The sequence below is a fragment of the Neophocaena asiaeorientalis genome, unplaced genomic scaffold (assembly GCF_003031525.2).
Source record: "Neophocaena asiaeorientalis asiaeorientalis breed wild unplaced genomic scaffold, Neophocaena_asiaeorientalis_V1.1 scaffold14, whole genome shotgun sequence".
Taxonomy (NCBI): Eukaryota; Metazoa; Chordata; class Mammalia; order Artiodactyla; family Phocoenidae; genus Neophocaena; species Neophocaena asiaeorientalis.
Window position 1 is genome coordinate 3,373,406 of NW_020175192.1, and position 17,782 is coordinate 3,391,187.

At 40.6% G+C, this 17,782-nt stretch overlaps 1 protein-coding gene across 1 annotated transcript in view; it reads left to right on the plus strand.

Annotated features, from left to right (window-relative positions):
- Positions 1–17,782, plus strand: part of ZMAT4 (zinc finger matrin-type 4) — a 328,509-nt gene that overhangs the window by 204,110 nt on the left and 106,617 nt on the right. The window contains exon 5 of the mRNA XM_024765120.1: positions 14,178–14,405. Coding sequence (XP_024620888.1) covers positions 14,178–14,405 — 228 coding nt within the window. The remainder of the gene's footprint in view (positions 1–14,177; positions 14,406–17,782) is intronic.

Below are 17,782 nucleotides of genomic sequence, written 5' to 3' on the forward strand. Positions count from 1 at the left end.
GTTTGTCAAACAGGCAGATCTTCGTAGTGGTGTGTTTTCTTTTAAATTAGGAAATCTGGCTTGTTCTAAGGCATTGTCCTCACATCAGTGCACCTGTTCCGAGGATGATGGCATTTCTTTGGCTTTTCTGATGCTTATAAATGCAACAAATAATAAATTCATAGAGTTGCAGAACTGGAAGGCTCTTAGCAATTATTATATCAACCACCTCATTTTCCCGATGAGGACACTGTAGTCTAGAGAGATGACATTATTTGCCCAAAGTGATGAAACTGGTTGATGGCAAAGAGGCTTCTCTTCTTTTGCAGTGATCTTTCCCTGGTGTCACACTGTCAGGAGAAAACACACAAGTCAGGCCGCTGACTACCCTATAAGAATCAGGTTTTAAATGAATTAGCATGAGAGGTAAGCCAGATTCTTTTGGTCATGCTTTTATACAGTGGATCGTTAGAGGCTTGGAACAATGATTAGATCAAGGCTACTGTCTTTTTATTTTATATTTGATGACCAGTAAAACAATGCATTGGTTATTGGGTAGAATTAAAGATTTCAACAATGAGGCTACCTCCCAGCTGATTTTCACAAATCTTTTAAAATACCACAAGCTCACTTTTCTCCTCTGGGTGATCCAACAGCAGTATAAGACAGTTGATGATTTCGGCAGCTTTTATGATGCGGTTATACCTTTATTCCAGAAAGTGTTCTTTGACACATTTTTAGGAGGGAATATAGTAGACCAATAAAACAATCAATTTTCTGTGCTTATTCTGAAACTGTCAATAAGAGGCATGGTCAGGACTTGGGATCCACACAGGATGCGTTATGATTCAGAAACCTGTGAGTGAGAGATTTTCTGGCAACAATTCTTAAATTATTGACTAAAGACAAGGACCCTAAAACTGTCTAGTTTATGAAATCGAGAAGGCACTTGTAAAGTAAGCATTCCACCTAAAATAATTGGTAGTAAATGTCCCAGACTGTCTTCTCATCCTCTGAAACATCTATATATTTTAAACATCAGGCTTAAAAGTCTTGCTTAACACTCAGTTTGGTTTTTTCCATCATCAGATGCAGTAAGTGTGAATTACTGGATAATACTTGAGTGCCACAAATATTAAATGTCTTTATATTTAAAAAATCAATTTACAAGACTTCTGTCCTCTAGCCTTGAAGCTTGGTGAGAAAGCCAGTCTTGGTCATTCTTTGGGGTACCCTCTCCGTCTTCAGGGCCACACAGGGGCCTAGAAGCATGTGGGTACCCCCAAAGTGGTCCCTCAGCCTGTGGGATCTGCCTACTTTCTGATCACCCAGGAGGCTGCTGGGTGCTGGGCTTCCACAGGTTCAAGGTGAAGACCCAGGACTTCCTCAGAAGTGAGTCTCACTTTCCTCTCTGCCTGTGCAGACTGGCATATTCCTCCAGGTCAGTGACTTTCCTCGGTGATTTCAACCCCTCCGTGCCAAGCTAGGCTTTCAAAGAGAAGGCCGTGGTCCCATTGTAGACATTCCCGGGACGTCCTGCCACCTTGGACACACAGGTCTCTATCCATACGTACAATCCTCTTTTTTCCTAGTCCCAAGCAATCCCCTTCCTGACATCAGTCACACGCCTCTGACACTTAGATCCCTTTGCCTCTCAGCCAGCCCGGAACAAATGCATGGGTTCCTTCTCTCGTGGAGGTGAGGAAAACCGCAACTTCAAGGCTCTCATGTTGGAATGTGAAAGAAAAGCACCTTCCCTCTTCATGAAGTGAGTCTACAGGAAAATAGACAGTTTCTCCAGGGGTTATCCTGCATTATAAATTGTCATGTGATCCAGACACCAAGCAAGTTTCCCTGTCCGAAAACAGGTGGATGACCTTTCATGCTTTCTTACTGTATGATCAGCCTTCAGAGAAGCTGCTTCTCCTGTGTAGGATTTCCTGCTAAGTGACTCTCTTCACTTGTCTCATGGGCACACGCTAGTTTATGGCTTTAATGGAAAATCCATCTAGGTTTTCCAGAGGATGTTGTCGACTGTGAGAGGGCAGGAGTTGCAGCCACTCTTATAATTAGCGAAACTGGCTAAAGACGCCACCTGGGACCTCCAAGTGCAGCCCTCAAAACCGAAAGACACAAAGGTCTTTGGAAGCCAGGAGCCCTTGGTCACTGGAAGGCATGATGGCCACTCTGTCCCACCTGCTGGAATCAGTTACCCGGGCAGCAGGAGTCTGGGGTTAAAGGCCTCCTCACGAATTCTCACTGTAATTACCTCTCGATTAGTGCAAAGTGCTAATCATGGCATCTTCATTTTGCTTTTCAGTCAATAAAGCGGATGAAATATTAATACTTGAATTTTCATTTTCAGATAGTGGAACTAATAGATCAAGAATGCTGGTGGGCAAGGGAGGCGAAAACTAACTCTGGCAATGGTGTCCTTGATCTTTCTTAATACCAAGGGGAGGGGAGTTTTACTCAAAATAATTCAGAAAGAAAGATGTCCGTATATCTGTTTAACCCTGATGATTTAATATTCAAGAGTTTTGTTTTTTGGAAAAAAATGTTATGTTTCATCCAGAGACTAGTCATACCTAGAAATTCACAGAATCTGGACTTAGCATCTTATCTATCTGTTTCCAGTAAGGTTCCATTTCATTCTAAGTCCCAGTATCTGGTGTGATTTAAACACTCTTCCCCTCCACCACTGGGTATTAATAATGCTCACATTCTGTAAACCTCCCTCAGGTCCCCATCCCAGGGCCAGGAAGCCTGATTCACGTCAGGCATGAAGTCCCTTAAGCTATCTGTCTTCCAAAGGCCTACTGCTCCAGATTCAATCTTTTTCCCTCTTTGAGCAGCTTTGGAAAACAGCTGGCCGTTGGTCCAAATGCCCTAGTCATGAGTCTCAAGATTTATAAGTCTGCAGCCTCCTTTCTTCTGGTTCAGCCATTCCAAATCCTTTAACCATTACTGATGCACCGTTCTTCCACGAGCCATCTCTCTGGCTCTTATGTATCATTCTACAACGTGTGCCGTTTACTTTGATAACCAGACACTTAAAACAAGCTACCTGAACATTAGGAGGGAAAAAGGAAGTGTTTATTTAAAAACGAACATCTGCAGGAAAACAGCCAGAAAGGTGTCTAGAGCCTGTTACACCTTCCTTCTGACAGGAGGGGGTTGGAAACGTGCTCTGGGAGACCTCGTGCTAACCCGGCAAGACTCTGCCTAGGCTCCAAGTTCTAAATTCCACACGTCATTGTACAAGATCCCACTTGAAATTAAAGATGTTTCCATTCCAGGAGGGTCGGAGTGGTGCTGTATGTCTCATGGGGAAGACGGTGCCAGTTATAGTGGAATGGATGAGATAAGGAATCACAGATGCTTGGTAAGGTCAAGGTGAATGTGGGGTCCAAGCCAGATGGTGCTCCTTCAGTCCCACGGTTCCCAGCCCCGGCCGCACGCTACAAGCACCTTGCAAAAGTGCTACTGATGACGCGGATGCTGAGCCCTGAGCCAGGGGATCCTGATTTAATTGGTCTGGGTTATGGCCTAGAGTCCATAAGTATTCAACTCCTCCCAGGTGATTCTAACCCCTAGCCAGGGATGGGAACCACTGAATCCTAATTCAGTGCTTTCCAAATTTAATTTGCCTGTGAGTCATCTGAAGCTCTCATAAATGTAGGTTCTCATCCAGTGGTCCAGGACTGGACCTGAGATTTGCATCTCCAGCAAACTGCCAGGCGATGTTGATGTCCTTGGTCCTTGGAGCACACTCAGAGTAACACGTTTTAAGAGGCTTCACACTCCTTGGCTGTCAATGGCACGCTTGTCCTAAAAGTTCTTCAGCTGAGAGCTCTTCTATTCTCTCTTACGCACTCCCTTTTGGCTGTGTCTGCCTGGCAATTTATGGTCAAAACCATAGTTAAAGGAATGATTATGGATGCTACATCTAAACGATTCGGGCTCTGAGTAGCCTTCTGTTTCCGCAGGAACTGGATTGCTTGATGATTTTCTAGCATTTATCTTCGAAGTCTTATCTAGCCTAAAACCTCTTCCTTATGTACGATCGTCCTCTACCCAGCAACCTCACTGCTCAAGATCAGAAGCAGTGGTGTAAGGCCGTGGTCCTTAAACTCTTTGGGGCTGGAGAACCTTCTTGCTTTAGCTTTTAATATTCTGGATTCTCTTGATCCAGGTATTAGGGGGCAGCTCGCATGATGGGGCCGGGTAACCGCATCTGTTTCAGAGTCTGACCTCTGGAAGTTCTTGGGTTGCTTTGAGGTTTATAGAGCTGACTACCAAGAGTGCCAAATCTTAAGACTTAGCAGTTTCTAAGTGGGAGTTAATACAAAGTACTTTATTTCTAGATTATTTGGATTAACCAAGTAGATACATGCAAGATATATGCAGAGCTAATATTCATAGTTTTAAATACAAAGTAGAGGCAATTTTCATAACTTGCAAACTCTGGGTTATCGAGGTCAATGTTACCTTTAGGGATGTGGGCTTAAGGTAACTCAAAGCTGAGGCTGGATGGAGAAGCCAGGAGATGGCTTTGGGGCCGCGAGGGATGCTGCCTAAGGGTAAAGAAGAAAAGGTAGATGCATGTGTTCTACTCAGGGGACGGTATCAGTGCTAACTTCCCTAAAATTACTTCTAAAGTTTCAGCTTCCCTCCAGCCCAGGCCAAAAGGCCACCCTCTTTCTCTGTCTTCCTCCAGACTTAGCTTGCACTTTATCTCCGCTGTGTTTCTGGCACTGATCACTTTTCTCATCTTTGAATCCTCTGTAAATATTCATAGGCTATAAGAAACGATCCAGGAAGCTGGCTCCCTGGTTGAATAGCTGATGCCACTGGATAAGTAAATCATTCCCATCCCTGAGCATGGCGTATGGATCAGGTGACGCCGGAGAACGATGGCAGAATGAAAAGAGCAGGAGTTGGTATCCGTTCCCAGGGGTCAGCTCATCGGCCCTCCCTCGCCCTCTAACAATACTGGCTGTGGTCTGCGTGATGCTCTCCTGCTCGCCACTCTAAGGATGGCACCTGCTGGGGGCAGGCATGGGGGTGGCAGTGAGTCGAGTCTCTCCCCCAGAAGCTGACTTTCTGCCTCTCAGCTGAGATTTGTGAGGAGAGGCACTTCGAGCAGTGCCCAGTTAGCAGGTCATTAATACTTGCTCAAGCAATGAGCAAAGTATACAGTAGGATGTCATAACTCTTTGTGTCCAAACAACTCAATGAGTATTTATGTCCTAATGACTTAGCAGCCGTGTGCAAAAATAATGCACGTGCATTGAAAGAAGTCTTAATTTTGTACTTTATCCTTAAATAACCACACTGACTAATGGATGCGTTTGCCTGTTGGGCACTGGGTAACTTTTCAAATCTTTGAGTTAGACTGGACTTTGTCAACCTCATTTCCTGTTCCCCATTGATTGGTTGGATGGATTGGAGGTGCACAGCAGCCTCTGGAAGTCCAGCTTCAAGGGAATATGAGCTCACTGAAAGGACTGTAGCATCTCGTGCTGAAACTGTGAATTACCTGGAGATAGTGGTTCCCACGGGGTCTGATGGATTCACGATGCTTTCTCAGGATTTTAAAAGATCGTATCGGCTCTCCTGTGTGTTCACTGCACCATCCAGGGAACCTCTGCACAGAGTTTGAGAACAGAGGTGATAACCGTAGATTTTGAGACTGAACTCAGAGGGAATAAAGCACCTTAACTGAATAGTGTTTGAAAACCAAATGCCACGAGTGTATTGTACCCACAAGGCAGCAGGGCTTTTTAAGATCAGTCTGGACAGAGAGGATGCTATCACATCATCTTAGCAGAATGTCCTAAGGTAAAACCATGATTCCTTCTCTTACATAGATAGCTTGATGGGGGAAAAAACTAGTCCCCTTATTCCACAAGCCTTGATTTAACACGCACTGGTTCTGGGCACCTGGGATACCTCAGCGGACAAAATTGATAAAGATTCTGTCCTCCTGAAACTTACATTCTGTCCTCCTGTTTCCAATGCGTAAAAGAATGTGGAGTACCACAGCCTTAGGGTTCTTTTGTCAAACAACATGAGAAAGTTATAAAAGGGCTTTTATTTCCTCTGAAGTTCTATTTAATGGCTTATTCTCAAAGATTAAGATTCTGCAGAAAACAGGCATCCTTAAGATATTTAGAACCTAATCAGTGACTGAACCAGAGGGAATTATTCTACATTAATGAAAATCAATAACCTATGAATAGGATATTAATGAAGACTGATGGTCTATGAATGCAGTGTGGGTGAGGAAGCAATTCTCACTAATAGGCTGTTTATACTTAGACTGTTGATACAAAATTGAATTGGAACGATGGTTCTGGTAAGTCACCCTCATCTTTGTTTATTCTCAGGAAGTGTTTAATAGTACATACTTTGGAACTTGGGGTATTTGATAGTGTTCTTTAATTTCCTTCCTGGCATCGAAGAAATAGCACCTGGATTTTTCTATCTTGCAGCTTCAGGTAGCAGTATTCACTTCCAAACGTATCAGATGAGAAGGAAGAGAGATACTTCCTTTTATCTAAATCATTAGAGCCACTTCAGGGTTGGCTGTGGTGGGAAAGGAGTTGCCCCATATCTTTTGGAGAAATAGGAGAAGCTGGAGCTTTTATGTGATATTCTGACTGAGTTAGCTTTCTCACAACCTATCCCACCCCCATCAAAAATAAATTAATAAATAAATCAGTGCAAAGAAAATCTTGTGAGATTTAATCTGAGACCTTGTTGTGGCACCAAAAGTCCCTTAAGCAGTGTTTTCTAGACTTTGCACTAAAAGAAGTTCACATGAAATGTGACCTGTATGTAAGATGAAAAATAGAAATGTTTTTCCCCTGCATCGAGGGTTGTATGAGTATAAACCACACCACTCATCATCCACAACTTAAAAATAACCAGTGCTAAGATTTTTATTTATAGCCTTCTAGCCTTTATGTGTAGTTTTATATGTCTATGTGTATAATTTAATAAGTAATTTGGTTTACATCCCACATGTAACCTCCATCTTTTAATTTATATTATATCCTGAATGTTTCTCCAGGTCACTAAATCTAAGACTATAGCGATCCACAGTTTATTTAATTCATCCCCACTTATGGACATCTAACTTGTTTTTAATCCTATCAAGTAAGTTTAATGAAACCATCAAAGATTTTAAATTTAGCTATCACAAGCCATTTATTAAAACATGAAAATCTCCTGAGTTGATATTAACTGAAATTTACTAGTTCTTTTCTTCATTTATTCATCACATGTTCATTGAGCGTTTATCATCTACACAAGAGGCACTCTCCTCTGTGAGAAGTACAGAGGAAGTCTACGTTTTGAGCTCTAACTTTGCACAGTTTGCGTGGAGTTGAGGCATCTACCTGCAGAAGAGGCTGGACTGTTTGGAGGCTGAGCTGTCAGTGTGTAGTGACAGCCACTCCTCAGCCGGGCACTAAATGGTCCAGTCACATTGAAGTGTCAACTGCATTTGCGAAAAAACAGTGATACTTGCCGAAAAATTCCTCCTGTCTTTCTTTCTTTCTTTATTTATTTTGTGGTACACGGGCCTCTCACCATTGTGTCCTCTCCCGTTGCGGAGCACAGGCTCCGGACGCACAGCCTCCGCGGCCATGGCTCACGGGCCCAGCCGCTCCGCGGCATGTGGGATCTTCCCGGACCAGGGCACGAACCCGTGTCCCCTGCATCGGCAGGTGGGCTCTCAACCACTGCACCACCAGGGAAGCCCCCTCCTGTCTTTAATTTGATTTAGGATAGGAAGAAAAAAAAGAAAGGCAGTTGATCAAAGGGACTGGAAATCAGAAAAATGATTTTAGAGAACATGCATATTTCCAAAGAATCCCTACTGAGAACAGATGCGGAAACCTAGGAAGTGTGTCCTGACTCTGTGGTTAATTTGCTTGTTTATTTGGCCTGTTGCTCCCTTGGCATCACTGGGAACTGGCTGACATTGAAATGTGGTGCTGGGCCTCAAGTCAGAAGGTCTGGTCTTCGCTATTTCCTTTGTTGTTTATTAATTAGGGGCCCTACGCTGGTTGATTTATCTCCCTGAGCTTCAAGCTGCCCCATTGGTCAAACTGAATTTGAGGGCAACTCAAATTTTTAAAAATACATGGAACAGATGAAATAGAATAAACTGCATGATATCACAAAACTTGGAAGAATTAGTAATGTAGATAAGAACCCTTAGGTGAGAAAAACACATGCTTTTTTTTTTTAATGTATTATGGACTTTTATTATTTTTAGAGGTTAGTTTCCATTTAGTTATTACAAAATATTGGCTATTTTCCCCGTGTTGTATAATACATGCTTGAGCCTTTCTTACATCCAATAGTTTGTAACTCCCACACCCTCCCCCCCATATTGCACCTCCCCCCTCCCCACTGGGAACCACTAGTTTGCTCTCTATATCTGTGAGTCTGCTTCTTTTTTGTTATATTCACTAGTTTGTTTTATTTTTTAGATTCCACATATAAGTGATATCATACGGTATTTGTCTTTCTCTGTCTGACTTATGTCACTTAGTATAATGTCCTCCAAGTCCATCCATGTTGCTGCAAATGACAAAATTCTGTTCTCTTTTTGGTGGCTGAGTAGTATTCCACTGTGTGTGTGCATATATATATATATATATATGCACACACACATATATACATGTATATATGTATGTATACCACATCTTCTTTATCTGTTCATCTGTTGATGGACACTTAAGTTGCTTCCATATCTTGCCAACTGTAAATAATGCTGCTATGAACATTGGGATACATGTATCTTTTTGAATTAGTAGAAAACCACTCATTTTAAACTGAGTCCATTTTCGGGATTATTTTGAAAGCCCCCAGATCCTTTGTAAGAATGTATGAAAGAGGGGGAGAGAAAAGGAGGAACAAAGAAGAAAGGAGAGAGAGAGAGAGAGAGAGAGAGAAAGTGTAGGAGATAGAAGGTGTTATTGAAAGTCTCACTTGTGGAAGTATGAGAGTTGAAGGGCGCCCTGTGACTGTGAACTGGAAGGCAGACAGGCAAGTGAGAACACCATTTCCTGGAGGTTGTGGTACCCCCTTCTCTGGCAAAGGACACCCACTTAGTGACCTAACAAGTAAACCTTTGAGATCTATCAGTGGATCCTGTCTGCTTGGTTGAAAGAGAACCTTTCCAAACTCTTTCCTAATTCTTTTCTCCAGTGGGATGTTAAATCAGGTCTGATCCCAGAGGTTAGGGTGACCAACTCATCCCAGTTTGCCCACAACTTTCCCTGTTTTAACACTGAAAATCTCATGTCCTGGGAACCCTCTTGGTCCCAGGCACACTGGGATCGTTTGTACCCTGTCAAAAGCTGAAGTGAGGATTTGGATGCTATATTCAGTGAATCAGAGTAATGGTTTCCTGTTTGAAAGTAAAGTTTCCAGAATGAGATGCATAATTTGTACTCTCTGAAATGTATAAAGATAACCTTGTGGAAACCAGCGGCATCAGAGATTTGCCGAAAGTCACACAGTTCAGGGGTGGTAGAGTCCAACCCAACCTTGATTTTCAATTTTGATTCAAAGCTATTTCCATTCCCTTTATACTACTACCTTTGTTTGCCTTTACAGGAAATAGAAACTGGGTTTTAGTTGGTGAAGACAGTTGGAAACAGAAAAATTAAACGTTGGTGCTGCACCAGGAGAGTAGGATTAGTAAAGAGGAAAAGCTACCATGCAAACACAGCATCAAACTACTTTCTTATGTGCAAGATAAGATTCTTATCCGATGAATATTCTATAGTGTATTGCTCCTGCCAGACTATGCTGTATAAGGTATCAATTGATGAAATCAACTCTGAAATGTTTTTTAGGGCCCAGTTTAGAGAAAAGTGAATTATGCTTCAAGAGTCAACATTTATTCAGACTGCAAATGTTTGACATGTTTTCCATTTCTATCAAAAACAATAGATGGCTATAAATCCTCAGAAATTGGTAAGGGTGCAGGAAACTTTGGAAGAAAGATTCAATTTCCTTCAGAAAAGTAAATAGAAGTCCTTTCACGTTACAGGTCAACTGCATATTTGTAGCTTTTATTAGCATTTCTAAGTCATAGCAGAATGATTCTGGGTGGCTGCCAGGATGGTACAGCCCCAGTGTGAGTTTTACCATCACATGGCGATGTATTATTGAATTTGGCAATGAGGTTTTTAAGAGACTTCTTGTTTCTCTAAGTCCCTATAGAAATAATACCATTTGGTTTCATCCATAGTAGCTAAAAACTTCCCTATCTGATGAAATCTCTGGGTAGGTAGGAAAAGGCTTTCTAGATATTGTGACAATTCATTTCCTGAATTAAAATGTCATTTAGCAAGTATTTATTTGTATATCGGTTATTTATTTTTTATTGAGGTACGGTTGATTTACAATATTGTGTCAGTTTTGGCTGTACAGCATAATGATTCAATATTTTTGAAGATTATATTCCATTTTAGGTTATTACAACATATTCGGTATAATTCCCTGTGCTGTACAGTAACTTATGTATTACTGTTGCTTATCTATTTTATGTGTAGTGATTTGTATCTGTTGATCCCATACACTTAATTTGTCCTTCCACCCCTTTTTGGTAATGACAGGTTTGTTCTCTATGTCTGTGAGTCAGTTTCTGTTTTGTATAAACGTTCATCTGTATTATTTTTAGATTCCACATATAAGTGATATATAGTATTTGTCGTTTTCTGTCTGACTTACTTCACTAAGTATAATATACTCTTCACTAAGTATGATAGGTGTCTCCATGTTGCTGCCAATGACAATATTTCATTCTTTCTGTGGCTGAGTAATATTCCATTTTATATATATATATATAAAATAGACGTGTGTGTATTTATATGTGTGAGTGTGTGTGTGTGTGTGTGTGTGTGTGTGTGTATATAGAGAGAGAGAGAGAGAGAGAGAGAGTTGTGTTCATGTCTTGACTGTTGTAAATAATGCTGCTGTGAACAATGCAGGGGTGCGTGTATCTATTTGATGTAGTGATTTTTGTTTTTTCTGGATATACACCAGACTGGAACTGCTGGATATATAGTAGCTCTATTTTTAGTTTTTTAAGGAACTCCATATGTTTTCCATAGTGGCTACACAAATTTACATTCCACCAGCAGTGTACGAGCTTCCCTTTTCTCCAACATTTGTTGATGATGGCCATTCTGACAGGTGTGAGCTGATACCTCATTCTGGTTTTGATTTGCATTTCTCTGATAATCAGTGACGTTGAGCATCTTTCCATGTGCCTGTTGGCCATCTGTATGTCTTCTCTGGAAAAATATCTATTTAAGTCTTCTCCCCTTTTTTTGATTGGGCTTTTTTTTTTTTTGATATTGAGTTGTATCAGCTGTTTGTATATTTCAGATAATCACTCCTTATTGGTTGCATCATTTGCAAATATTTTCTCCCATCCCATAGGTTGTCTTTTCATCTTGTTGATGGTTTCCTTTGCAGTGCAAAACTTTTAATTAAGTACCCTTTGTTTATTTTTGCTTTTATTTCTTCTGCTTTGGGAGACTGATCCAAGAAAATATTGCTACAACTTATGTCAAAGAGTGTTTCACCTGTGTTCTCTTCTAGGAGTTGTTCGGTTTCATGTCTTACATTTAGGTTTTTAAACCATTTTGAGTGCATTTTTACATATGGTGTGAGTGAATATTCCAATTTTCATTGTTTTACATGTAGCTGTTCAGCTTTCCCAACACTATGTGCTGAAGAGACTGTTTTCTCCATTGTATATTCTTGCCTTCTCCGTCATAGATTACTTGACCGTATAAATGTGTGGGTTTACTTCTGGTCTCTCTGTTCTGTTCCACTGATCTTCTTGTCTGTTTTTGTGCTAATACCATGCAATTTTGATTACTGTAGCTTTGTAGTGTAGTCTGAAGTCTGGGAGGGTTATACCTCCAGCTTTGTTCTTTTTTCTCAGAATTGCTTTGGCAAATTGGGGTCTTTTGTGCTTCCATATAAATTTTACGATTATTTGCTCAAGTTCAGTGAAAAATGTCCTGGGTATTTTGATAGAGATTGCATTAAATATGTAGATTGTTTTCAATAATATGGCCATTTTAATAATATTGATTCTTCTAAGCCAAAAGCATGGGATATCTTTCCATTTCTTTAAATCATCTTCGACTTCCTTCATTAATGTCTTATAGTTTTCAGCATATTGGTCTTTCACTTCCTTGGTTAAGTTTATTCCCAAGTATATTTTTGATGTGATGTGATTTTATTTTTTTTTTTACTTTTCTTTTTGATATTTCATTGTTGGTGTACAGAAATGCAACAGATTTCTGTATATTAATTTTGTATCTTGCAACCTTGCTGAATTCATTTATTAGTTCTAATAGTTTTGGGGTGGAAACTTTAGGGTTCTCTATATAGAGTATCATGTCATCTGCAAATAGTGACAGTTTTACCTCTTCCCTTACAATTTGGATACCTTCTATTTCTTTTTCTTGTCTAATTGCTGTGTCTAGGACTTCCAATACCATGTTAAATAGAAGCAGTGAGAGTGGGCATCCTTGTCTTGCTCCAGATTTTAGTGGGAAGGCTTTCAGCTTTTCACCATGGAGTATTGTGTTGGCTGTGGGTGTATCAGTTATTCAATCTAAAAATAAAATCCACATAAAAGTGATTTGAAAGCTTAGTGAGTTGATCAGATGGTTCATTAATTTGTTATTGAGGTTCCAGATCTCAGCTTTTCCTTGGAATAACCCTAATTTTCATAGTCTTGCCAGCTGCACTCCACATCACAGGGGCAAAGAAAAAACAGAAGGCATTGCTATATTGCATGATGACTAATGGGCCATATGAGAGTTTAAATTTGTTTTCTTCTCCAAAAGATTTGGAGCAGAATTTTTTCTAAAATTAAATTATGTCCCATATAAAATACAAAGATAACTGAGGTCTAGAAAAAAATTCCTTGGCTTATTAAGAAGTATGAAAAGAGTTCTTAGCGGTATTGAAAGGAATATTGGTTTTGGAAATTAAGGATTTGCTTGGACTCCTGCCTTTACCATAACTAGTTACCTTACCTTCAGTAAAACTTTGGCGTCTCTGAAGTCCATCATCTGAGAAACAGGATAATAATCCAACTCATAGTTATTGAAAAGATGAAAGCAACTTGTATGTTGTAATGCATAAAAGTTATTTTTGTCTTCTGTTAGTAAACTCTTCCAAGTTAGATTCTCTTTTTGTTCCTGGACCCAAAATAACTGTAAGCTCACAATGAAATATGTTAATAGCTGAGGCTATGCAATCTCAAAATAGTGATAGTATGTCTTTGTCACTTAGATAGCAACATCTGCTCTATAGTGTTTGTCTTTCGGTCTTTTAAAAAAATATTGTATTTTCAGTGTCAATTTTAGCAGGTATGGATTGAAAATAACCTCTCACAATAAACAGAAATAACTGACAATAAAATTAGCATGATTTCGTCAGTTGGTACAATCCATGCAACTGACAGATCAGCTTCTATCACTTTGACAAATCCTTTACTTACTAGTTATTTCCATCTGTAGCACACAAATGTTTAATTCATTCATTCAGAATCTTTCAAGTCGTGATTGTACAATGTTTACTTCAAGTTTTGGCTTTGATTAATAAATCACTCCCTTACCTCTGAGATCTTTTTTTTTTTTTTTTTTTTTTTTTTTGTATGCGGGCCTCTCACTGTTGTGGCCTCTCCCCTTGCGGAGCACAGGCTCCGGACGCACAGGCTCAGTGGCCATGGCTCACGGGCCCAGCCGCTCCGCGGCATGTGGGATCTTCCCGGACCGGGGCACGAACCCGTGTCCCCTGCATCGGCAGGTGGACTCTCAACCACTGTGCCACCAGGGAAGCCCCGAGATTTTATTTTTAAAAAACCTTTCTTTCCTCCTAAAGGATGGTTTCCTGAACTATCAGATGGAACCATAACAAATTGCAAACTTTGGCGCAATAAGTTAGGAATTTTTAATTGTAGCCCAACTTCAAAAACAAAGGCTGGCAAAGATCATTTTTCCTGATCTCAGTAAATTCTTGGATTTTTGAGCTCTAGAATGAACGGGAGAACCTTTCATCTTCAGCTGTTGAGGACACGTGCACTCAGGAAGGGACTAATGTGGCTTGTGGTTCTCTCTGGTTGTTTTTCTCCCCAGCAGCGCCTCTGAGCTCACTTAAACCTCCGAGAGTGGACACTGCTCCAGTGGTCTCATCTCCCTATCAAAGAAGAGATTCAGACAGATACTGTGGGCTCTGTGCAGCCTGGTTTAACAACCCTCTGATGGCCCAGCAGCATTATGATGGCAAGAAACACAAGAAGAATGCAGCAAGAGTTGCTTTGTTAGAACAGCTTGGGACAACTCTGGATACGGGGGAATTAAGAGGTAAGAGAAACTCTTCTGATTTCTGCCACAGAACTGGGCTTTCAGAGAAAGTGTTTTCGTAAACTGGGATGATTCTTCCTATTGCTTTGCTTACTAAGGACAATTCTAGGATCCTCCAAAAGGAATAGAAGAAAAAGGAAATGAACAGAAAACTAATTTTTTCCATCTCCTTTCTTTCAAAGTATTTGTGATTGCCATATTTTTATTGACTATGTTTCAGATCAAAACCACCCACTCATGAACCAGAGTTTTTCCTTCTGCTTTATCTTTAAACACCTCCTGGAATGAATGCTTTTGTACACGAGCAGTACAAGAGCAGATGCAAAAAAGGCCAAATGGTGTTATCTTAAAAACTTTTGTGCTTTTATGAATTCAGCCCAAACAAAGCAACACATTGGCTCCATTTCATGGATTAAATTAAGCCCAAGGCCTTTTCATGGGCATATCTAGGAAGCTGAGGTAAGACAGTGCTGTGGACCACTATAGAATCAATACCTGGCTCCCCCCATCCCCCATCTGATACGTATTTTCTCGGTTGATGGAAACCATGGAGCCTTTGAAGTTCGTGTGAGGTTTCACAGAAGTTGCTGAGTGGAGACTTGGAAGTCAGGGTGAGGATCAATCCTATGGATTCCTGAGGAAGCCACATACCATTCTGTGGAACCTAATAGAATATTTCATCATCAACAGCCATTTAAACATTTTTTGATCACCTAAACCGTTTTGATCAATTGATGTTGGCAGTGTAGAAGTAGAAATGCATTTTCTCAGAAAAATAATTCTGCAAAGGGTGCTCTACTATACCTCAGATATTTTATGGTTTAGATATACTTTTAGGAGTTGACCAGGCGATCATCCATCATAATAGCTGTAATAGCAAAATTTACAAGTCAGTTCTGAGAATGCAACCTGGGTTCCGTATGTAGAGCCTGCAATTCTTATTACCCTTACCAGGCTATGAGCCTCCAAGGGAAAATAACCTGGTATAATTCTAGACCAAATAAATGGGACAGAAGATCTTGCTGTGTGACCTGACAGGAGGGACAGGTCACTTCTGATCATGTTGGTTGGGGAAGACTTCACCAAAGAAAAGGACTGGAGTTGGAACTAGAAAGGTGGGTGGTCTTTTAGCAGGTGAGAAGTTATCCCATGTGAGCAGAATCATATGTGTTTAGGCAAAAGAGAGGAAAAGATAAGCTGTAGCTGGTGAATAAACAGATTATCATGGAAGAAGCCTATCATACAGCATAGATTTAAGACTGCAGGTCCATTAGGAGATCTATGGAGCTTGATGAGAGACTGATTTTTCCAAGATAATGATTAAAAACAGCAAATGAGAGCAAAGAGGAAAAACACTATTTTTGTGGAGGTTTTCTAGCTCTAGAGAAACAACATGGAGCTTAATATTTCAGTATGTTGGATCACGTTGCAAATGCTTTTGAATTGTTGGTACTATTGCTGTCTGCTGGGGAATTTCTTGTGTTCACAGTCTCTGTCTTGTTAAAAATACAGGAGGAGTATTTTTTAGCTGAAGGCCTCCCATGTCTCGCTGTTCCTGGCAGATAACAAGTCTGCTCAGCGACTCCTTCATGGCAGGAGGCACTGAAGGAGAAAAATAGGGCTTTATTTATGTTTTGTGCCAGATATTATGACTTGTAGAAGAATTATTCCTAGAGCACATTCTTCTTGTCTGTTTTGAATTATCGGTGCTGCATCTTTTAGGTACAGCCATGTCTTAATGACTTGGGAGTCTGAATTCTGTAACATCTGAGTGGTTTGTCTTTTATCCCAAAGACAAAAAAGGCTGCTCTTGGACTTGATAACTCAATGTGATTCTGACTCAGTAGTACATGAAACGCGATTAGCATCGAACACAGCGTCCTTGAAACCAACCTTTTCACCCACCCCAGGTGACATCTTGATGTATATGTATTCAGGCATTACATATTGCAAAAGTTTAGGGAATAAAGCAATGATGATAACCTAGCATGTTTTAAAACACACGCGCGCGCGCGCACACACACAGTCTCCTATTTCTGGAACGCTTCTAGTGCATGGTCGATCAATTAATAAAGGCAAAAATGCTAACCAGTAAATACAGGCATATCCATAACTTTTAAAAAACTGGTGTCAAGCAGCTGGAGGATGGCAGTGTCACAGGCTTCCTCTCCTTCTTAGCACTTCTCAGTTTTTAATTTATTTTATTTTATTTTATTTTTTTGGCCGTGCGGCACGTGGGATCTTAGTTCCCCGACCGGGGATCGAACTTGTGCCCCCTGCAGTGGAGGCATGGAGTCTTAACCACTGGACCGCCAGGGAAGTCCCAGCACTTCTCAGTAAAACACGACATCATTTACCGGTTTATTATGGTTTTCCTGATTTCTCCCTACTCACCCTATAAACTGTTAGCAACTTGAAAGCAGGAATCTATGTCTGCTTTGCCCACTGATGTGTTCAAAAACACCTAGAACAGTGACAGACACAGAGTAGGTACTCAATAAAATTGCTGAATGAATGAATAAACAGAGAAAGCAGAATTTAAAAGTCACCTAAAATTCTGCATTTTTTAACATGGCAATACTTTTCATTTCCAAAAGGATCCTGATTGAATAATTTTTACAAGACATTATTTATGATCTTTTCTTCTAATTTAAAAAGACGATGTATATTTTATATATTGTGAAAAGCAGAGATATTAAGTGTTATATAGTTCACTGAGTGTAACCCACGCTCCTACCAAGATCCATAACTTTTCCATCACGACGTCATTCCCACGGGCCCCATCCCAGTCAATCCTAACTTCCCATTCCAGGGAACCAATTTTCTTATTTCTTTCACCAAAATTTAGTTTTGCCTGCTCTAAAATTTCATATAATTGTCACAGAAAGTATGTATTTTTCTGTGTCTAGCTTCTCATATTTTTTTTTTTTTCTGGCGGTACGCGGGCCTCTCACTGTTGTGGCCTCTCCCGTTGCAGAGCACAGGCTCCGGACGCGCAGGCTCAGCGGCCATGGCTCACGGGCCCAGCCGCTCCGTGGCATGTGGGATCCTCCCGGACCGGGGCACAAACCCGCGTCCCCTGCATTGGCAGGCAGACTCTCAACCACTGCGCCACCAAGGAAGCCCTCATATTGTTTTTGAAACGTATCCATTTGTTGCGTAAAAAGCAGAGTAGCCCCTTGCTCTTTATCACAGAGTGGTTTTCTCCTAGACAGAAATCCCACAATATGTCTAGCCATTCTCCTCTTGACATTTTTGGGGCTATTTTGAATAAGGCTTTCATGAACATTCTTTTTGTTGTTGCTGTTGACAGATGTTTTTACTTCTCTTGTTAAATACCTCGGAGTAGAATTGCTGGGTCATAGTCATAAGTTGGG